General features: G+C 43.4%; 1 protein-coding gene across 1 annotated transcript; it reads right to left on the bottom strand.

Moving 5' to 3' along the window:
- Positions 1 to 873: 873 nt before the first annotated feature.
- Positions 874 to 8,661, bottom strand: LOC306918238 (uncharacterized protein; the record flags this gene model as incomplete). Its single annotated transcript, XM_079531109.1, has 11 exons — positions 874 to 970; positions 1,890 to 3,199; positions 3,334 to 3,815; positions 4,180 to 4,284; positions 4,400 to 5,024; positions 5,403 to 5,742; positions 5,858 to 6,048; positions 6,182 to 6,541; positions 7,517 to 7,642; positions 7,795 to 8,164; positions 8,345 to 8,661. The coding sequence occupies 11 exons, from the start codon at positions 8,659 to 8,661 to the stop codon at positions 874 to 876; spliced, it is 4,323 nt and encodes a 1,440-aa protein (XP_079387235.1).
- Between the last annotated feature and the right edge of the window lie 15,795 nt (positions 8,662 to 24,456).

Consider the following 24,456-nt stretch of genomic DNA (forward strand, 5'->3'; position numbering starts at 1 on the left):
TAAATCTCAGATACAGACAAGAGCTGCAACAGTCAATCTCTCCATTTCAGCATAAAGAATATAATACATGTTACCCTGAGCACTTTACACAACTCAGACACCCAGATGGATGACAGACATGTATTGACAGCATCAAGCGTTTTGCCACATTAAAGCCTTCCTTCACCAAAAAGCCAATCTACAAGCTTGCAGATCGGATATTTTCAACAAATCAAACAACTGTAGTTATGATGATGATAATAAAGTTCACAAAAACGGAGCTAACAGCTCATTCCCTAAATCTGCTACATAATAAACCAAGCTAAATGTATTTAAAATAATTTCGAGTCAGTTGGGGGTTGTAATGCGTGTACGTGATCAGTGATTATGATCTATGGAACATTATTATTAACGTTGTATGGTCTACTGTCTGTGTTGTTGTGGCAATGCTAAAGCGCTAATTCCGTTAGCATCAGTCCCTTAAGGTCAAAGATAAGCAAATAAAACAATCTTGCAATTTAAACACGCAATGTTACATGTTTTTAGAGGCGTTGTGTTTATTTCTGTGTTCAATAAGTACCTGCTGATGCTGCTTTCCGCCCGTCCACACTGGTGTTGTTGATACAAAGCAGTGAGGCAAATGTACAAATAATGTCGTCACAACTTGTATAACATAAACATCGGGATGTTGTTGGGACCCCACCAGCACATTGATACTGTAATTATTTCACCACAGTGCCTGTAAATTAATTCCGTGGCACAGTTGTGTTCTTCTCAGCACAGCTCCTCCGTCTACCCAAGGCTTCCATGACACTTCTAAGCAGGGAGAGAGGGAGGGTGCATAATGAGAAGAAGGGAGGGAGGGGGCGAACGGAGACTCAGAATGCATTGGAGTCAATGAGGGCAGCCGAACGGAGACTTTGAGGGGGGCGGGGACATTCCTATGAACAGGAGGGTGTGGGCGAACGGAGACTCCAGAATGCATGGTAGTCTATGAGGGGAATTGACCGGAGACTTTGAGGGCGGGACAGTGCTATGACAGGAGGGTGGGATCGACTGAGACGGACTGGCTGTTTATGTCATTGCATTGGGGATGACCAAGAGATCCTGGGTTCGATTCCGGGCTCATGCAATGCGTACTGTGAAAGTTTTTTTTTTGCAACAAGCAGTAGCCTACCTGTTGAAATTGCGTTCATAATGTAATTAAGTTATTCATGTTTTTTATTCGTTTTCATTCCAGTGAGGACATACTGTACTGTTTACAGTATGCAATATTTCTCACTAACCCATATCATACAATGATAATTTTCCAATAATTACTTTATAGAGACTGATGTGCTCATTTGAATATTTTGCTTGTAACTTACAGCAAAAGTGACAGCTATTTACAATATGTGTAATTGATAATCAGGAACAATGTTTTATTTGGTTTTGGACACACAAGAGTTATATAGCAGTCTAGTCAGTCAGTGTGCGATCAATAAATGACATAAGAGATTGTTGTAAGTTGAAGGTTGTAATTGTATTGTTACATTTTGTGAACATAACTTTTTTCTTTTCTTTTTTTGCCTTCCTACAGACAGTGCTGCAGTGTACAAACCATCAAACATGCAAATACAGAATAAAAACAGTGCAAAAAGAGCAAACAAATACAATTAAAAATAGTGTCATATGTACATTCAATAATAACAATTTGTATTATTAAAAACAAAAACAATATATACAATATATACAATTGACAATTTTTTGTCTGAGCAGCAAATCGTTACGTCATGATGATGTACGATGATAAGAGCTATGGCAGCCCATCAACAACAGACTTGAAGTGGTCATAACTGTCATACACTCTGTTGTCCAGTCCCTGTGATGACGACATGTTCTTCTTTGTACAGAATGCCTTTTTTTTGTACCTTTTTATATGCGACTGCAAGGATTCCCCACACAGCCCGCATGTAGGCACATTCTTCACCCGTGACACTTTAGTTTCCAGGGCTGAAGTGTCTTCCCTTTGCTTCCTCTTGTACGCTGTGGACCTGGCCCACAGGGGGTCCCTGTAGGACAGAGGAGGAACCTGGCTGGAAGGAGGATGGGGAGGAGGAGGGGCGGAGGGACCAGGGGTGGAGGGACCAGGGGTGGCCGGGGTGGGGAGACCAGGGGTGGGCAGAGGGGTGGGTAGAAGTGCAGTGGGCAGAGGAGGGGTGGGCAGAAGCTGAGTTGGCAGAGGGGGAGGAGGGGTGGGTAGAAGCTGAGTTGGCAGAGGGGGAGGAGGGGTGGGTAGAGGTGCAGTGGGCAGAGGAGGGGTGGGCAGAAGCTGAGTTGGCAGAGGGGGAGGAGGGGTGGGTAGAAGCTGAGTTGGCAGAGGGGGAGGAGGGGTGGGTAGAGGTGCAGTGGGCAGAGGAGGGGTTGGCAGAGGGGGGGGGTGCAGAGGTGGAGGAACAGCGGTTTGAGGAAGAGGTTGGTTGGGAGGAACAGGAGGAAGGGTGTGCACTGCAGCTGGCACCACTATGCTCCTTCTCTCCTTCAATGTTTTTGTGCCTGCCGTGCTGGGGGTGTGACTGTACTCTATCTGCGGGTAGTCAGGTTGAGCGATGATAGGCGGCTGTAGTGGTGCTGGAGCGATGTCCTGGTTGGAGATGGACTGGACCTTTGACATGCTTGCCGGTCTTCTGGTGGAGTGGTAATTTGCCAAGTTCTCGTGGCGAAGTATGAAGTCCTTAATTGTTTTGGCGTTTATTTTCCGGATAGGAACGGAAGCACTCCTGAGGATGGGATCGTCCACGCAGACTAGCTGGTGGATCCTGGCGTAGGCCTTGAGGATCATGGACTTCTCTGGGCTGGCGCTGGCAGGTATAGTCAACCAGAGAAGTTTCACCAGAGTGTACATTAGGCGGTTGTTCTCTGCACTGCACTGCTCCACATTCGCAGCTGGAGCGTACCGCTTCGACATCTTTATGTTCTGTACCAGCGCAGCTTCAGCAGGGTCGTCCCTTTTGCTGCGGCAGTACAGAGTGTTGCCCCAGTGTCTCACGTACAGCAGGTGAAACTTCTGCGGGTGCTTGTCGTGTTCTGCCACCTGGTTCCATGCCTGCAGAATGTCGGTCCTCTCTTCAGTTGTGATGCTTATCCTTGGTCTGGTGCTGAGGCTGTAGTCCACCAGCAGAGAGCAGAAACGTTCGAGCTCTTGGAACCCGGGCAGTGGGTTTATGCTGCAGGCGTCCTCCTGTTGTCAAAGACAATAACAATAATGAAATGTATATTATATATATACTGTAGGTTGTTTGTTTTGACACAAATATAATGCAGAAATAGCAAACGCAAAAAGCACAGATCTTGACATGTAATCTAAGTACTTACAAGGGCCGGAGGATGCTCTGTGGATGTGTCATTTGAGACAGGAACAATGTGGTCGACGTCAACCGCAGTGGCGACATCAACCGCAGTGTCACTGTCCTCCGCACCACTCTCGTAGGCCTCGTCTTCCGGGTCGGAGCGACCAGGCTGCAGCACCTCATCCTCATCCTCAGCGGCTTCATTTCGGAGGATGTCTGGCGTGACTTGGCACCGAGCTTCCTCTTCCCCTGTGCTCTGGCTGAACAGGTACTCCAGCCCGATCAACTCGTTGGACCTCACACTGGTCGGTCGCCTGAAGTTCTCCTCCACTGTCTCCCCAAACAGCTGCTGGCAGCGTGTGTTCAGCCGGTCAATGAGTGGTGCGGAGTAGGTCCGGTAGCGACGGCCCTTCCCACCATACACAGCGTCTGCACTTCGGTCCGCATTCCACCGAGCGACCCCGCTGATCAGGTAAACCTGATACGGTCGTGCTGCACAGTGAGGACCTGTAAGACACAGAAATATATTTGTGGCCAAAATGTTAACTATTTATGTTTTTGCTTTAATGCAGAAATGCATCATACTGCAGTGTCTACCAAAAATAGCTGATCTACAAGCTGAAAAGGCTTTGGGATGCCTTTTGAGCTTGTAGATCGTCATTTTTTGCTGTATTTAAATCCTGAAATGTAACAGTTTTGGACAAAAGGTTTCCACCCCACAGCAACCCTATACAACAGTGATGTACACACCTTGAAGATTACAGTAATACACAATGAAATGTTTTGACAAAGCAGCAATACCTGGAATCATGTGTGGCAGGAATTTGGCTGTTGCTGCCACGCACGCACTTGTAGAAGGGGACATCGACACCATTGATCTTTGTGGTGTTAGACACCCTATACATGGGCATGCCTGGAGGGTCCTGGAAGCATTCCAGGTGACGCTGATGTGTTGCCCACTCCTCATCTATGGCTTCTGTGAATAAACAATTAAGCACAACTATGAGATGGACAGCAATATATAGGTAGTAACAGCACATGACAAATAAAGCAATATCTAAATAGCAACAGTAACTGTTAATATCTTTTACCTGCTGATGTGAACAGGCTGACACCTTTCTCATTCAGACCAGCAGGACCCTTAAACTCCTCGATGGCTGCCTGCACATAGTTGAAGGAGTCCTGAGCACCCAGCGTAACTCTCCGCACATGATGTCTGAGATGGTACTTGCTGATGTGGAGTCTGAGCATGTCCGCATCCGTCAGAGAGGCCAGAGCCGCAGGGTCCTTGGCTCTTGCTGCCTTGATGAGGAGGTCCAGATCTGCCCGGTTGTACGCCAGGACTGCACCTGCCAAGGCGGACTTGAAGGCGATGTATTTGCAGTGACTCTCTGTGCGCACAGCCGCGTCAAAGCGATGGTGCCAGTGGAAGATGTCCAGACGAATCACCATGCCTTGGTCCACCCAGGGCTGGAACAACTTTTCCGTAGTCGTCGGACCACTTTCTCGGCAACACCCCCGATCGACGTATAGGATCTTGGGCACGGGCTGATTGGCCTGCTCGAACCTGTCTATGAGCCCCTCAGTCATAGACCTGACCGCCACGTAGGACTCTTCGTGGGTCAGTACGAAGGTGAGCAGCTGAGAGTACTCGTTGCCAATGCTGGTGAACCACTCAGCTGTGCCCTTGCCCTCGCCCGACATCTTCTTCACCACCTGGAATATGTTCATAACACGTGAATAAATGTTTTAACCCATTAAGAATAGACCTGATGTTTCTATGTCAGGCGTTCTCAAACCTTTTCAGAGTCGGGACCCCCAACAATATATGTAATTGTCTGTAAACCCCCATTTGAATTGATTTGAGTGAAACATGTCTGCGCTGAAAGAATATGTAATCAAAGATGTGCGCCACATTTTGAAGATTTTTAAAAAGCTTGTAGCTTGGCACCGCGCTATGAGCTTGTAGATCTGCTATTGTTCAATAGCTAAAGTAGAAGACAATGCTTAAAACAAAAAAGAGGAGTTTCCGTAATGAAGTCAGCACAAAAATAAAACTAAATAGATGATTGCAAAGTAAAATGTTGTACACACCTTCTTGGTGGAGTCATATTTCAGGAACGTCCCAAAGGTGGAGAGGATCTGGTTCCTGTAGTCCTGGACGTGTTCGGCTTCTTCTAGGAGGAAGGCATGTCGAAGCAGCCGAGCAGAGGGCACATCTCTCTGCGGAGGTGGAGCTGTGAAGGTGCGGCCTCCGAATGCAGTCACAATGGTGCCTGGTCTCGCTATATCAATGAGGAGTGTGGTGTACAGATCCTTTCTCTGCAGGTAGTCCTCTGCATGGTTCTCTTCGACCTGTCGCCACACCTTCGCCATGGTGTTTCCCTCAGTGCGGTCCCGTAGTAGACGCACCACGTTCTTGTCCACACCGCGTCTGTGATAATACAATCAATACATAAATATGATTAAAGCATTACATTACATTAAAGCATGCTGACATATTTGGGAAGTTTGTCTCACCCTAGCTCCACCACAGACAGAATACTTACTTTGCGGTCAGGACAGCGGGAAACTGGGCTTGGTGAGCCGCACTGAGTTGGGAGAGGATTGCATCGTCCCACGCCAGCCAACGAGATTGGCCTTGGCCACCATCTTTCCTAGCTACTTTATGACATGGTGGACAGCACAAAACCTCTGTCGTCATGCTGTACCAGCCAGACACATCGCAGATGTGACGTACCTGCAATATAAAAAAAAAAAAAGTTGTGTACAAATATAGCATCTTGTATTATTTTGTTTTATTAAAGTTTAACATTGTGTATTTTCATCAGTTGTCAGTGACATTTCATTCACAAAACAACAACAACACATACCCTGGTATGGTAGCCATGTCTTGTAAGGCCCTTCTCCTTCCCTTTGCCCTCACATGAGTCACCCCGAGGACACTTTAAGGTGCACTTCCACACACCTACAGGCCGCCACAGAAACATTCGGCTCCTGAAGAAGACATCCGGAATGGGAATGTCGTTCACAAATCCCGGGGGTTCTGGAGGGTAGAACCACATTCGGTCTCGCTTAAGTAAGCGCCGCCTTTTGGTATGACCTTTCTGGTCCACATAGAACTCCATGGGCTTAAACAGGCCTCTTTCTTCATCCTCCTTTAGCCACGAGATGTCAGCAGTTGGGATGCCGCCTTCTCCTTCCCACGTCCGCACCCACCCCTCCAGCTCAACCTGAAAAACAAGTCCAAACATAAACGCATGTAGTATGAAATAAAGTCCAGACACATAAACGCATGTAGTATAAAATATATTCTCATTTATACAAAAATTGTGATTATTACTTACAGGGGAGTCGAGGGGTAAGGTGAGCAATGAGGAGGCCGGTGGCTGTGGCGTGGCCGAGGAAGAGGAGGCAGGTGGCAGTGGGGTTGATGAGGCAGGTGGCTGTGTGCGTGTGGTTGAGGAAGAGGAGGCAGGTGGCTGTGTGCGTGTGGTTGAGGAAGAGGAGGCAGGTGGCTGTGTGCGTGTGGTTGAGGAAGAGGAGGCAGGTGGCTGTGTGCGTGTGGTTGAGGAAGAGGATGCAGGTGGCTGTGGGGTTGATGAGGCAGGTGGCTGTGATCTTGTTGCCGTACAGGTGGCAGGAGGTAGTGACGCTGCCGAGAAGGCTGTGATGACGGACACTGTAGCTGTGGATGGCATAGGAGAGAAAAGTTTTGATATTTCATCAATAAGCTGAACATGAAGCGCATAATGCAAAACATATATAGGTGTACTACTATACTATATTAACACATTCATGACGGGAACCCCTTTTGGTGTTTTAAGGATTATGTTATACTTTAGCTATTGAAAAATAGCAGATCTACAAGCTCATAGCGCGGTACTGAGTGTCGCGCTACAAGCTTGTAGATCTGCTATTTTTGAAAAAAATCGGGTCCCTGGAACAACATATTTTCAGATGGGGGTCGGCGGCCAATTACAGATAATTCTGGGGGTCCTTGACATGAAAAAGGTTGAGAACCACTGACATAGGAAAACATTCAGAAAACTGTCATGTTAAGACATTTTTTTAGAATCAACCTCAAGTCTAAATGGGTTAAGTATAGGCCTATACTATATTACTTTTCTTATTGCGTGCATTTACCTTCCTCTGGTAAATCGATAGACAGAAACAAGTCATCGTCCATCATCCATGCGGGTTCTGACACTGAACATGCAGGATCTGGCGGCCGTGACCTTGTTGAGGTCGAGGCAGAGGAGACAGGTGGCTGGGATCTGGTAGATGCAGGTGGCTGCCGGGGTCTGGTAGCTGAGGAGGCAGGTGCCTGGGAACTGGTTGATGAAGAGTGGGCAGGTGGAGGAGGGGGGTTGTGTTCCTAAATAACAAAGTCATTGTTAACATCTGGACTAGATACTTGTATATTATACTTGACATAACACATTATATCTTGAGTCACTGCAAATCTGTTGTGTGTGCGACTTACTTCCTTGATCTTGCCATAGATATATTGTCGGAACCTCTTCATCTGTTTGCTGGTGATGCTGTTAAGCCTGGTATTCAACCACCGCTGTACAGAGAGGAACGCCTGACCGCTTCTGGCCTTCTCATCCTTACTGTAGTCCTCTGGCCTGTCTTTGTGTGTTGTGTGCAGCCTGTACAAGTTCCACATTTCGGAGAATGTTGCGGCCTCGAAACCTTTCTGGCCATAGATGCACCTGTCAACATTGTGATGAAGGGTGTTTGCCACCTGTGGGAAGCCTTCTGCGTATTCTAGCAGATAGTCCTTGATCCACCTCAGGTGTATGTTTGGCTTTGGGCCTGCTTTGGTTTCTATCACGTGCTTGTCCAAAAAACTGTAAACACAGTGTAAAAAATATGTAACGATTACATTAATAACTAATTGCATTATTGCTGTGTTATTGTTACCTTTGCATAGACATTTATATAGAGAAGATGATAACCATACATATAATTGTATCTAGAACCAATCTAATTTGAAAGAGATTTGTAGTTGAAATACAATGTACACTCACAACTGAATGTATCCCACGTCGTTCTCAACAAGCCAGTGGAAGGAGGCGTGCATGTACTGCTTTCCAACTTGATGCACCATCTTCCCCAGGCATTGCAGGCGCGTGGGTGCTGTGATGCCTTCAGCCTGTAGACGTTGCACAGCATATGGGATGGCTGTGGACTCCAGCAGCAGCTCTGGTGGAGGTTTGGGAAAGGATGCTGGGTTGTTCAGCTTCCAGCTGTACTGCTGGCAGTCCTTTGAAGGTTGTAAAATGGCCTCTTGGCGACTCAAAGGTTGAACATTGCTGTTCACCACCCGGATGACTGGCATTGACATGATGCGAGACTGTGACCTGCAATCTCACACACACACACACACACACACACACACACACACACACACACACACACACACACACACACACACACACACACACACACACACACACACACACACACACACACACACACACACACACACACACACACAACATGAAATACAAGTGTGCTGTTCCTGTTCCAGTGCGTGCTTAACTTACAATCATTTTTAAACCAAAAATACCATGAAATGCTCTTTTCTAACATTAACTTAGTAACTACATTATGCATACATGGAATTGCCACAACATTAAATGATTACTTCCATATGAAATCTAACTTGTTATAAAGTTCTGTAGAAGGTGAGGTGAAAACATCACAATGCACACAGAGAAGAAATGGATGCACTGTCTTAGCTGCTTCTAACACAAATGACTACCTTAACTAATGTCACAGCGACCTGTTAATTAACCTCATTAATAGAGCCATTTAATTAAGGATACTTCTGTCTTTCAAAATCAAACCATTGTAGATATCATAACAGCATCCAATATGAATCACATTATAAGACAAGAAACCAATCTACAAGCTCACAACCCCGTGTGGTTTCTTGAAAAACATTGAAGATATTTCAGAGCATCATTCATTCTTTCTTTTTAAAACAACACTGAGCTTTGCCCAGACTTCTCTCAAGTTCTCAACAGTTAATTTACTGATACAATCTGCATAATTTAATTTAAAAAAGTTTAAACAATTGGAGAGAAGTAGAAGAACAAGTATAGCCTACTGTGGCCTAATCTTTTGACAAAATAAAATCATGTAGTATTATAAATCAGGATCTGTTCACAAATTAACTAAGGCTAAACAGCAAATTGCGCTTACCTGTGTATGGTAGTCAAGATTTAACAAGCAGACTTGTTCCAGTGTAGTAATGCTGTTGCAGTTGTTCCTGTGCAGTAATGCTGTTGCAGTGTCTTACTTTCATTTAAAATGATGTAGTGCACTGGCCTGAGTAGCCAGGCTGACTTATACTCACCTTGGACAGGATGGGGGTGTGTTTGAGCTGGGGGGTCAGCCCTCCAAACTGAAGCACAGGATGAGCAGTACAGCAGGTGAGGGTGGGAGGGAGGGAGGGATGGAAGGATGAGACAATTCCCTCTATCTAATATCACACCTCTGCAGACTGCAGGAGGTGGTGACGGAATGTGTGGGACTAGACATTGTAGACTGTGGAAAAATACCATTACATGCAAGAAACACATACTTACAACTGACATGAAATTACATTGCAACATTTATGATAAGTTATACACCTTGCTAAACAACCATATATACATATCACAACAAGTTGACTCAAGACACTGTAGATGTACTGTAGAGCAGACACCCTGACAGTCCCACCCTGAAAGAGACAGACAGAGAGACAGATGGGGAGACACAAGCAAATACAAGTAGTAGCAACAACAATAACTCTAATAATATAACATAGTATTAGTGTGTAATATTTGTTTTTATTGTTGTTATTGTATTAACGTTTAGCACTCTGAGCTGGAGCTGAACCCCCATCTCCAACTCAGTAGAACAGGCAGGCAGAGCTGGCATACTTGGTCTGCATATTGAGATAGTCTGTGTGATCTAAAGGAAATCGAAAATGAAATGCATTTTGTTTTTTATTGTCCATTCTACAACTCTATTAGGGAGAGACTTTTTAATAAGATAGACCCAAACCATGAATTTGTATGGTTGGAGGACTGGTTGGAGACTGAAGCGCCCGTTTCAAAAGTACACCTTTTCATTTGCCTCATTCCTTGAAAAGGCCTGGTCAATGAGGAGGGCCATTTACATGTAAAATGGCCTTGTTTTGTTTATTTTCATTTTGTTTAATGTTTTGTTCAAATAATGTACAAATATGTATGAACAGGAAGGACTGTAGTGTCAGTTGTATTCAATGTACTTTGTTAAATGTGTCATATAATCCCATATGGGATGGGCCGAAGTGGCATGACACGAAAATAAATATTTTCATTAATTCATTCATATAGTGTATAGTAGTAGCAGCAATCCACTGTCTTTACTCTGTGTGAATAATACAGTTGTACCCGAGATCAACAGCAAGCATTTTGTGAGTCACCTTGAGGGAGGGAAGAAGGCACTTCACACCATAGTGTGAAGTTACTGGTGGCTTTTGGGGAGTTGGTGTGTGTGTGGAAGTGAGTGAGTGAGTGAGTGAGTGAGTGAGTGAGTGAGTGAGTGAGTGAGTGAGTGAGTAGGCTATAGAAGTTTCCAAAAGGAGCTTTATCTGCAAAATGCACTGTATATTGACTGTATATTGCCACGTACACAATTCTGAAATAAATACCATTAATTATAACACAGAGATTGTATCTTTATCTTTAACTATCCATGTCAACACGTATTGGCCCAATGATTCTCAATAAGGGAATGCTGTTTAATCTAGTTGATGTGTCAATTTGACCATGGCAAAATAAATTGGCTTTTCTACATAGATAGATAGATACTGTGCTGCTATACAAGAACGATGCATTGTGAATAAAATCCCTCCATTCAGGGCACAATTTATATAAGGTGTAGTAGGTCATCAGAGGGCTATATGCTTGAAGAAGTGTAATTAAAAGTGCATTCGGGATTTCTAACTGACATTATATGTAGAGTTGTAAACATGTGGACAAAATGTGAAACATTAAGCACACACTGCAGGGACTCGAACCCTGTTCCCGGCAGAACACCAGGAGTACCGTTACCAGTGTTTATTTTTGCCATGTTGACACAATGTCCTCAATAATAAAATAAGCTAAATTATATTTATAGTAATATCGAGTCTGCTGATCGGTGACGTAACATAAAGTGCCCCACTGAGCTTTTAGGCGCTAATTCAGTTAGCATAATCTGTCCCTTGGCCAAAGAAGACAAGATAAACATCTGACGATCTAAACGTGGAATGTTAATGTGATTAATAGTTACTGGCTTCTGTTGGCATTAAAAAAGGGCACATTACCAGGCTGTATGCTTCTGTCTGCTGTGCTGTCATCATCATCATCATCATCACCACCACCACCACCGCTGAGGGTGGGAAAAGCAGTGAGACAGATATACAAATCCAGGCCATGTCATCACAATTTAAAAAACATAAACATCGGGATGTTGTCGGGGCCCGACCGACACATTGACACCGTGATTATTGTATCAAAGTGCCTGTAAATTAATTCCCAAACCTGCTGCTGTGATGCTGTAGTTGTTTCCGCCTGTCCGTCCACACTGTGACAAGACAGTGAGGCAGATGGTAGAAATCCCGTCCATAATTTCGTCCAAACTTATAAAACGTAAAAATCGGGATGTTGTCGGGACCCCACCGACACGTCGATACCGTAATTATTTTATCAAAGTGCCTGTAAATTAATTCCCAAAGTGTTCTGTTCTCGTTCTCAACGCAGCTCCTCCCGGCCGGGCAGCAATGGCCGCCGTGACAGTTTCTGGGAGATGGGGAGGGGGGCGGGGACCCGCTCTCCTCGCATAATGAGAAGACGGGTGAGGAGTGGGCGAACGGAGACTCGGAATGCATTGCAGTGGATGGGAGCGGCGAACGGAGACTCGAGGGGGCGGGCCCGGCGAGCGGAGACTGAACGGCAAATGTGGGAATCTCGATTGCATAATTTCTGGTAGTGGGGGACTGCGTTCGCGCTCTCCCCTGATTTAACTGTGAAAAATAAAACACCCAATAGCATTGTTAATGTCCTGATGACACTGTGAACTCTACATTTACATTGAGTTAAATCGTTTATTGTTTGATTATAAAACATGCATAAAGGCTAAGATAAACGGTTTAAGATCATTAATAAAGGTTTTATCATTTCTTACATTAATTGATATTTAGTTAGACTAAATTAATCTGCCTGATGCGATTTAAAATCACACTAATATATAATCAGTATGCTGGTGGATCTTAACATTTCACTATAAGTAGGTGATAAAGACTTGATTTGTCTTTCGGTTTATGTGCAGTGAAATGGTGGTGAAAAGGAGACTTGCATTGGCCGGGAATCGAACCCGGGCCTCCCGCGTGGCAGGCGAGAATTCTACCTACATAGAGTCAGATTTGGAGACCCGAGTTTGATTCCCCCTCATGGAAGATGCTATAATATTGCACTATGAAGGACAAGTTAGTTATTGATCAGTTAAAGCTTTGGCTATGTGACGAGACATGGCCAAAGCATTTCCGGGCGTCCCCGCCCAGCCAAAAACTTTGAGAACCCCTGTCACAGGCAACTGACGTCGTAGATGACTGACATCACAACAAAAACAACAGTTCAATGCCCTTTATCCCACCCTCTCCATGTAGGGCGCGTGTTATTACCATGTTATTACCCTGCTGTTGTTACGTCATTCCTCGTTAGTATAGTGGTAAGTATCCCCGCCTGTCACGCGGGAGACCGGGGTTCGATTCCCCGACAATTTACAATTTACAATTTAGGCATTTAGCAGACGCTCTTAATCCAGAGCGACGGGGAGGATGCACTTTATTGTCGTCATGTGTATTCTTCTCAGACCTAAAACTGAAGAATATTTTGTTATCGTAAAGGTGGTTGCACACCGGCCGCATTTTTCAGAAAACCGATGGAGAAACGCCGCTAAAAATCCGAATTCGCATCCGATTCGCGCCCGGTGTGTGGAGACCTTTAATCAAACAAACCTTACAAAAAAACCAACTCAATCCCCTGTCCCACCCTCCCCATGTAGGGCTTGGGGTGCTTGTACCTTCAACGTGGTCATACAGACACCAACGCTATTATCGTGTTATTACCATGTTATTACCCTGCTGTTACGTCATTCCTCGTTAGTATAGTGGTAAGTATCCCCGCCTGTCACGCGGGAGACCGGGGTTCGATTCCCCGACGGGGAGGATGCACTTTATTGTCATGTGTATTCTTCTCAGGCCTAAAACTGAAGAATATTTCGTTACTGTTATTTTGTCCACAATCCCATGCTGTATTGATGTACCATTAGGAGATATTCTTCTACATTCTCTAGTCTAAATATTGTGTAAACTTCTTGTAAATTAAGTAATGCAGATGTTTAACAATAATTTAACTCTTGAGAGCATACAATAAAACCAACCCGTGAGGAAAGGGTCCATTTGGTTTCATTTTATACTCGAAAATGTGATATTTTAAGATTTGAAGTTGCACATGGCAGATATAACCAATAACTTAAAATATATACAAAGAAAAAAAAACCTGGATTTGTCTTTCTGTGTATGTGCAGTGATGAAAAGGAGAGTTGCATTGGCCGGGAATCGAACCCGGGCCTCCCGCGTGGCAGGCGAGAATTCTACCACTGAACCACCAATGCATACATGATTTCAAAACATTACACTGATATATGTTTCTCACAGTCCGATGGAAGAATAGCCTAGCTTAGGATATTCTTATTATTTTATTTTGCTTTTAAGAGAGATTTGTTTACAAGTTTGCTTTTTACTGTTGAATGTTGACTAAAGTTCTCTTCTTTTTAGTGCGCTGTCCTCTGTCAGCAGCACTCTGATAGTCCGTGTGAGCTATTTTAAAATAGCTGCTCTTCCAAGCTCACAATGTGCCGTTATGCCTCACATTGGAATGGTTTTTGTGGGTAAACTTGTAGTTTTCTTTGAGAGGGGGGGTTGGGGGTACTTCATGTATTGAAGAGCTGGGTCACTACAAAGCTACTACACATTCATTACACAGAGCTGGGTCACTACAAAGCTACGCTCGGCGGCCGAGCGGATAGCGGCGCGGTCTAGATACCGGAAGGTTCCCAGTTCGAACCAGCCGTCCGACACGTTAAAAAATTACCACCGCTGAAATGCCCTTGAACAAGGCATCAACCACTACGATGAAATGTGTTCTATGAGCAGGGCCTGGCTGGAAACAAGTTCTTGAGCTTAGCCCAGATACCCTGGGTAAATATAGATTTCATTTCATTTCATTTCATTTCATTTCATTTCATTTCATTACTACACATTCATTACACAGCTGGGTCACTACAAAGCTACTACACATTCATTACACAGAGCTGGGTCACTACAAAGCTACTACACATTCATTACACAGAGCTGGGTCACTACAAAGCTACTACACATTCATTACACAGATATGCCAGAATAGCAAAAAAAGCAGCATTACTAAGCTACAATGCTATTGATATGATGCCACTTAGTAATTAAAAAAACCCTGTAATGATTTAATGAAAACATACATGCAGAGAAAACCAATAAGAACTGAAATTGGAAAGGGAGCAAACCAATCTACCCTGTATCGTTCCAATTTTAGGAGAAAACTAATCTACTCTGTATTGTTCCAATTTTAGTAGAAAACTAATCTACTCTGTATTGTTCCAATTTTAGGGAAAAAACTAATCTACTCTGTATTGTTCCAATTTTAGGGAAAACTAATCTACTCTATTGTTCCAATTTTAGGAGAAAACTAATCTACTCTGTATTGTTCCAATTTGAGGGAAAAAACGAATCTACTCTGTATCGTTCCAAGTTTAGTAGAAATCCATTGTATTGTTCCAATTTTAGTAGAAATCTACTCTGTATCGTTCCAATTTTAGTAGAAATCCATTGTATCGTTCCAATTTTAGTAGAAATCTACTGTATCGTTCCAATTTTAGTAGAAATCCATTGTATCGTTCCAATTTCTGTAGAAATCTACTGTATCGTTCCAATTTCTGTAGAAATCTACTCCGTATCGTTCCAATTTTAGTAGAAATCTACTCTGTATCGTTCCAATTTTAGTAGAAATCTACTCCGTATCGTTCCAATTTTAGTAGAAATCTACTCTGTATCGTTCCAATTTTAGTAGAAATCTACTCCGTATCGTTCCAATTTTAGGAGAAAACTAATCTACTCTGTATTGTTCCAATTTTAGTAGAAAACTAATCTACTCTGTATTGTTCCAATGTTAGGGAAAAAACTAATCTACTCTATCGTTCCAAGTTTAGTAGAAATCCATTGTATCGTTCCAATTTTAGTAGAAATCTACTGTATCGTTCCAATTTTAGTAGAAATCTACTCTGTATCGTTCCAATTTGAGTAGAAATCCATTGTATCGTTCCAATTTTAGTAGAAATCTACTGTATCGTTCCAATTTGAGTAGAAATCCATTGTATCGTTCCAATTTTAGTAGAAATCTACTGTATCGTTCCAATTTTAGTAGAAATCCATTGTATCGTTCCAATTTTAGTAGAAATCTACTGTATCGTTCCAATTTCTGTAGAAATCTACTCTATCGTTCCAATTTTAGTAGAAATCTACTCTGTATCGTTCCAATTTTAGTAGAAATCTACTCTATCGTTCCAATTTTAGTAGAAATCTACTCCGAATCGTTCCAATTTTAGTAGAAATCTACTCCGTATCGTTCCAATTTTAGTAGAAATCTACTCCGTATCGTTCCAATTTTAGTAGAAATCTACTCTGTATCGTTCCAATTTTAGTAGAAATCTACGTATCGTTCCAATTTTAGTAGAAATCTACTATCGTTCCAATTTCTGTAGAAATCCATTGCATCGTTCCAATTTCTGTAGAAAACTAATCTACTCTGTATTGTTCCAATTTTAGGGAAAAAACTAATCTACTCTGTATTGTTCCAATTTTAGGGAAAACTAATCTACTCTATTGTTCCAATTTTAGGAGAAAACTAATCTACTCTGTATTGTTCCAATTTGAGGGAAAAAACTAATCTACTCTGTATTGTTCCAATTTTAGGGAAAACTAATCTACTCTATTGTTCCAATTTTAGGAGAAAACTAATCTACTCCGTATCGTTCCAATTTTAGTAGAAATCTACTCTGTATCGTTCCAATTTTAGTAGAAATCTACTCCGTATCGTTCCAATTTTAGTAGAAATCTACTCTGTATCGTTACAATTTTAGTAAAAATCTACGTATCGTTTCAATTTTAGTAGAAATCTACTCCGTATCGTTCCAATTTTAGTAGAAATCCATTGTATCGTTCCAATTTTAGTAGAAATCTACTGTATCGTTCCAATTTTAGTAGAAATCTACTGTATCGTTCCAATTTCTGTAGAAATCTACTGTATCGTTCCAATCTCTGTAGAAATCTACTGTATCGTTCCAATTTCAGTAGAAATCCATTGTATCGTTCCAATTTTAGTAGAAATCTACTCCGTATCGTTCCAATTTTAGTAGAATTCTACTCCGTATCGTTCCAATTTTAGTAGAAATCTACTCCGTATCGTTCCAATTTTAGTAGAAATCTACTCTGTATCGTTCCAATTTTAGTAGAAATCTACGTATCGTTCCAATTTTAGTAGAAATCTACTGTATCGTTCCAATTTCTGTAGAAATCCATTGCATCGTTCCAATTTCTGTAGAAATCTACTCTATCGTTCCAATTTTAGTAGAAATCTACTCTGTATCGTTCCAATTTTAGTAGAAATCTACTCCGTATCGTTCCAATTTTTGTAGAAATCTACTCCGTATCGTTCCAATTTTTGTAGAAATCTACTCCGTATCGTTCCAATTTTAGTAGAAATCTACTCCGTATCGTTCCAATTTTAGTAGAAATCTACTCCGTATCGTTCCAATTTTAGTAGAAATCTACTCCGTATCGTTCCAATTTTAGGAGAAATCTACTCCGTATCGTTCCAATTTTAGGAGAAATCTACTCTGTATCGTTCCAATTTTAGTAGAAATCTACTCCGTATCGTTCCAATTTTAGTAGAAATCTACTCCGTATCGTTCCAATTTTAGTAGAAATCTACTCTGTATCGTTTCAATTTTAGTAAAAATCTACGTATCGTTTCAATTTTAGTAGAAATCTACTCCGTATCGTTCCAATTTTAGTAGAAATCCATTGTATCGTTCCAATTTTAGTAGAAATCTACTGTATCGTTCCAATTTTAGTAGAAATCTACTGTATCGTTCCAATCTCTGTAGAAATCTACTGTATCGTTCCAATTTCAGTAGAAATCTACTCTGTATCGTTCCAATTTTAGTAGAAATCCATTGTATCGTTCCAATTTTAGTAGAAAACTAATCTACTATATGTACTGATGGCTGCCAGTATGAGGGAGAGTGAGGGAGGTACTGATGGCTGGCAGTAGGGAGAGTGAAGGAGGTACTGATGGCTGTCAGTATGAGGGAGAGTGAGGGTGGTACTGATAGCTGGCAGTATGAGGAAGAGTGAGGGAGGTACTGATGGCTGTCAGTATGAGGGAGAGTGAGGGGGGTACTGATGGCTGCCAGTATGAGGGAGAGTGAAGGGTACTGATGGCTGGCAGTATGAGGGAGAGTGAGGGAGGTACTGATGGCTGGCAGTATGAGGGAGAGTGAAGGAGGAACTGATGGCTGGCAGTATGAGGGAGAGTGAAGGGTACTGATGGCTGTCAGTATGAGGGAGAGTGAAGGGGTACTGATTGCTGGCAGTATGAGGGAGAGTGAAGGAGGAACTGATGGCTGTCAGTATGAGGGAGAGTGAGGGAGGTACTGATGGCTGGCAGTATGAGGGAGAGTGAAGGAGGAACTGATGGCTGCCAGTATGAGGGAGAGTGAAGGGTACTGATGGCTGTCAGTATGAGGGAGAGTGAGGGAGGTACTGATGGCTGGCAGTATGAGGGAGAGTGAAGGGTACTGATTGCTGGCAGTATGAGGGAGAGTGAAGGGTACTGATGGCTGTCAGTATGAGGGAGAGTGAGGGAGGTACTGATGGCTGGCAGTATGAGGGAGAGTGAGGGAGGTACTGATGGCTGGCAGTATGAGGGAGAGAGGGAGGTACTGATGGCTGTCAGTATGAGGGAGAGTGAGGGAGGTACTGATGGCTGTCAGTATGAGGGAGAGTGAAGGAGGTACTGATGGCTGTCAGTATGAGGGAGAGTGAAGGAGGTACTGATGGCTGTCAGTATGAGGGAGAGTGAAGGAGGTACTGATGGCTGGCAGTATGAGGGAGAGTGAAGGGTACTGATGGCTGTCAGTATGAGGGAGAGTGAGGGAGGTACTGATGGCTGTCAGTATGAGGGAGAGTGAGGGAGGTACTGATGGCTGGCAGTATGAGGGAGAGTGAGGGAGGTACTGATGGCTGGCAGTATGAGGGAGAGTGAGGGAGGTACTGATGGCTGTCAGTATGAGGGAGAGTGAGGGAGGTACTGATGGCTGTCAGTATGAGGGAGAGTGAGGGAGGTACTGATGGCTGTCAGTATGAGGGAGAGTGAGGGAGGTACTGATGGCTGTCAGTATGAGGGAGAGTGAGGGAGGTACTGATGGCTGGCAGTATGAGGGAGAGTGAGGGTGGTACTGATGGCTGGCAGTATGAGGGAGAGTGAGGGAGGTACTGATGGCTGTCAGTATGAGGGAGAGTGAGGGAGGTACTGATGGCTCTCAGTATGAGGGAGAGTGAGGGAGGTACTGATTGCTGGCAGTATGAGGGAGAGTGAGAAGCAACCCCTGGCAGAGAAGGGCCCCTGGCAGAGAAGGGACCCTGGCAGAGAAGGGCCCCTGGCAGAGGCAGTCAGGCCTAGAGAGTTGACCCTTGTACCCCCAAGTTGAGTCAAAAGTGGGCCAGTGGTGCAGTGAATAATGCGTCTGAAGTTAAACTTCAGACGATCCCTGGAACTACATATTTTCAGATGGGGGTTTGTGGCCACATTTTTGGGGTTCCTTGACATGAAAATCGTCCTCAGTTCTAAATGGGCTAATCTTTACTTTGATATTAATTAACCCATTTTGACCTGAGGCTGATTGTAAAAGAATGTCTTCTAAATCCAGTTATCTTTTAAACCCTGTTTCTATGTCAGCGGTGCTCAACCTTTATCCTGTAACCTTTAAACCCTGTTTCTATGTCAGCGGTGCTCAACCTTTATCATGTCAAGGACCCTCAGAACCCTGTTTCTATGTCAGCGGTGCTCAACCTTTATCATGTCAAGGACCCTCAGAACCCTGTTTCTATGTCAGCGGTGCTCAACCTTTATCATGTCAAGGACCCTCAGAACCCTGTTTCTATGTCAGCGGTGCTCAACCTTTATCATGTCAAGGACCCTCAGAACCCTGTTTCTATGTCAGCGGTGCTCAACCTTTATCATGTCAAGGACCCTCAGAACCCTGTTTCTATGTCAGCGGTGCTCAACCTTTATCATGTCAAGGACCCTCAGAACCCTGTTTCTGTCAGCGGTGCTCAACCTTTATCATGTCAAGGACCCTCAAAACACTGTTTCTATGTCAGCGGTGCTCAACCTTTATCATGTCAAGGACCCTCAGAACCCTGTTTCTATGTCAGCGGTGCTCAACCTTTATCATGTCAAGGACCCTCAGAACCCTGTTTCTATGTCGGCGGTGCTCAACCTTTATCATGTCAAGGACCCTCAGAACCCTGTTTCTATGTCAGCGGTGCTCAACCTTTATCATGTCAAGGACCCTCAGAACCCTGTTTCTATGTCAGCGGTGCTCAACCTTTATCATGTCAAGGACCCTCAGAACCCTGTTTCTATGTCAGCGGTGCTCAACCTTTATCATGTCAAGGACCCTCAGAACCCTGTTTCTATGTCAGCGGTGCTCAACCTTTATCATGTCAAGGACCCTCAGAACCCTGTTTCTGTCAGCGGTGCTCAACCTTTATCATGTCAAGGACCCTCAAAACCCTGTTTCTATGTCAGCGGTGCTCAACCTTTATCATGTCAAGGACCCTCAGAACCCTGTTTCTATGTCAGTGGTGCTCAACCTTTATCATGTCAAGGACCCTCAGAACCCTGTTTCTATGTCGGCGGTGCTCAACCTTTATCATGTCAAGGACCCTCAGAACCCTGTTTCTATGTCAGCGGTGCTCAACCTTTATCATGTCAAGGACCCTCAGAACCCTGTTTCTATGTCAGCGGTGCTCAACCTTTATCATATCAAGGACCCTCAGAACCCTGTTTCTATGTCAGCGGTGCTCAACCTTTATCATGTCAAGGACCCTCAGAACCCTGTTTCTATGTCGGCGGTGCTCAACCTTTATCATGTCAAGGACCCTCAGAACCCTGTTTCTATGTCAGCGGTGCTCAACCTTTATCATGTCAAGGACCCTCAGAACCCTGTTTCTATGTCAGCGGTGCTCAACCTTTATCATGTCAAGGACCCTCAGAACCCTGTTTCTATGTCAGCGGTGCTCAACCTTTATCATGTCAAGGACCCTCAGAACCCTGTTTCTATGTCAGCGGTGCTCAACCTTTATCATGTCAAGGACCCTCAGAACCCTGTTTCTATGTCAGCGGTGCTCAACCTTTATCATATCAAGGACCCTCAGAACCCTGTTTCTATGTCAGCGGTGCTCAACCTTTATCATGTCAAGGACCCTCAGAACCCTGTTTCTATGTCAGCGGTGCTCAACCTTTATCATATCAAGGACCCTCAGAATGATCTGTAATTGGCCACCAGTTCCCTTCCAGAAGCAAAAATTTGAGTTGAAAACATTCGCTCTGAAAGAATATATATTCAAAGATTCAAATTTTCACGATTAAAAAAAAAATAGCAGAACTACAAGCTCATAGCGCGGCACTTGGTGCCGCGCTATGAGCTTGTAGATCTGCGATTTTTCAATAGCTAGAGTATAACATAATGCTTAAACCAAAAGGGGTTCCCGTCCTGAATAGTTTAAGGGAAGCAGTGGCTCATTAGCATAGTGCCAGTTATAGCTTTCTTTCATTTCCATGATGGTTTTGAGGCTAAATTGTTCAAGTGCAAACAAAACAAAGAGTTAAACAAAGTGGGGGTTGTTGTGAAAATGTTCTGTCAGAAGTGGGATTCGAACCCACGCCTCCAGGGGAGACTGCGACCTGAACGCAGCGCCTTAGACCGCTCGGCCATCCTGACATGAATACTTAATGGAAGTGATGAGTGAATCCAACACTGTGCAGTAGGCCTATATGATATTTATTACATGTGAACAGGATCATTGAAGTGATGAGTGAATCCAACACTGTGCAGTAGGCCTATATGATATTTATTACATGTGAACAGGATCATTGAAGTGATGAGTGAATCCAACACTGTGCAGTAGGCCTGTATGATATTTATTACATGTGAACAGGATCATTGAAGTGATGAGTGAATCCAACACTGTGCAGTAGGCCTATATGAAGTGATGAGTGAATCCAACACTGTGCAGTAGGCCTATATGATATTTATTACATGTGAACAGGATCATTGAAGTGATGAGTGAATCCAACACTGTGCAGTAGGCCTATATGAAGTGATGAGTGAATCCAACACTGTGCAGTCGGCCTATATGATATTTATTACATGTGAACAGGATCATTGAAGTGATGAGTGAATCCAACACTGTGCAGTAGGCCTATATGATATTTATTACATGTGAACAGGATCATTGAAGTGATGAGTGAATCCAACACTGCAGTAGGCCTATATGAAGTGATGAGTGAATCCAACACTGTGCAGTAGGCCTATATGAAGTGATGAGTGAATCCAACACTGTGCAGTAGGCCTATATGATATTTATTACATGTGAACAGGATCATTGAAGTGATGAGTGAATCCAACACTGTGCAGTAGGCCTATATGATATTTATTACATGTGAACAGGATCATTGAAGTGATGAGTGAATCCAACACTGTGCAGTAGGCCTATATGAAGTGATGAGTGAATCCAACACTGTGCAGTAGGCCTATATGATGTTTATTACATGTGAACAGGATCATTGCTAGTAGAGCTTCCATGCTCAGCACAGGTTTGTGTTTTGTCAATCTGGGAACCCGTTGGCAAAACAAAAAGGACATTTCAAGGTCGAACGGTGATAATAAAAGATGTATGTCTTTAATGAGGAGTGTGGGGTTAAGTTTATAAATATGGAGGGGAGGGAGTTAAACGTGTGTGTGTGTGTGTGTGTGTGTGTGTGTGTGTGTGTGTGTGTGTGTGTGTGTGTGTGTGTGTGTGTGTGTGTGTGTGTGTGTGTGTGTGTGTGTGTGTGTGTGTGTGTGTGTGTGTGATGTATTCATCAAGCAGAGGCAGCAGTGGTGAAAACATTTTGGTTGATTTTGTCCACTAGAGGGCGACAGACCATGGATTGATTCCTGTGGTTGTTGATTTTGTCCACTAGAGGGCGACGCAGATCATGGATTGATTCCTGTGGTTGGTTTCTTTGTGTTTGGGTTAATATGCTGTTGTACAGCATTATAAATGTGAATCTGTGTATTAAAGCAAAAATAAAATGATGAGAAAAAAGAACATGTCCTATCTCGATCGGTAGCTAACCAGGGTTGGGCCTGGTTGTGGTTAGTAGCTACTCGGATGGGAGACTGCCTGGTGCTGAGAATACCAGTAAGCAGATGCTTACTAAGGAATACCAGGCAGTAAGAGTATCTGTAAGCTTCAGTATAAGTCATTTTACACTTGGTTGCATGCTGAAAATAGCAGATCTACAAGCTAACAACGCGTCACGCTGCGACGTATTGTGAGCTTGTAGATCGGCTATTTTCAGCAAGTGCCAAAATACATTTTAGTCGACTAAATAAAATGTAGATTTTGCCGACTAAAACTAGACTAACACTTCAAACATTCCAGGTGACTAAAATTTGACTGAAACTAAATGAAAACGTTTGACGAGACTATGACTAAAACTAAAATCTAAATTTGCTTCCAAAAACAACACAGCTTCTAACCTTTAGCAGGCCAGCCCAAGTAGAATATGTCTGATAATGATGTACGGTGCATGTTCACGTTGTACTTTATATTACTTTACATTACTTTACATTACTTTATTACCTTTTTTGTAGGCTATAACAGTGGTTCCCAAATGTCAAGGAACCTCAAATTGACACTCATTAGCCCGCGGACCCCCATTTGAAAATAAATGACAGGGATCCCCATAAGAGAAGATTGTTACGGCTCTAGCAGTGATAATGAAATGAAATGAAATTAAATGAAATGAAATGATTACTATATTTACCCAGGGTATCTGGGCTAAGCTCAAGAAATTGTTTCCAGCCAGGCCCTGCTCATAGAACATTTCATCGTAGTGGTTCAATGCCTTGTTCAAGGGCACTAGGCCTATCTCACAGCCCGCTTTCCACGCCCACTTCCGGTAAATAGTGGTGTCTTTAACATTAGCATTTACACGTTTTTTTCCCTGGAGAATCTAAGTACATTTTCTAATGTAAAAATGTGACAGACCAATATTATTATGAAGCAAACAAGATGGTAAATCAGCTCGAACAGATAGAACAAACCTTACCTTGAGAAAACAAAAGTTGTAGACTTCTTAAATTATCTCTGTTAACATGTAGCGTCTATGGAGTGACGTCACGCTATCACCACTAACCCCGAAAGGGGGCGTATTAAGGGGGGCGGGGAAATTCTGTGAGATAGGCTTCTTCAGCGTTGGTAATTTTAACGTGTCGGATCGAAACTGGCGACCTTCCGGTATCAAGACCGCTCTGCAATCCGTTCGGCCACCGTTGCGAGTTGAGCTGAGACTGCAGTCATACAACACATTGTAATAGAGTTGACCTGAGACTGCAGCTATGCGTGATGTTATAGAACACATTGTAATAGAGTTGACCTGAGACTGCAGCTATGAGTGAAGTCATAGAACACATTGTAATAGAGTTGACCTGAGACTGCAGTCATAGAACACATTGTAATAGAGTTGACCTGAGACTGCAGTCATAGAACACATTGTAATAGAGTTGACCTGAGACTGCAGTCATAGAACACATTGTAATAGTTGACCTGAGACTGCAGTCATAGAACACATTGTAATAGAGTTGACCTGAGACTGCAGCTATGAGTGAAGTTATAGAACACATTGTAAAA

This window comes from Electrona antarctica (assembly GCF_951216825.1).
Source record: "Electrona antarctica genome assembly, contig: scaffold_154, whole genome shotgun sequence".
Lineage (NCBI taxonomy): Eukaryota > Metazoa > Chordata > Actinopteri > Myctophiformes > Myctophidae > Electrona > Electrona antarctica.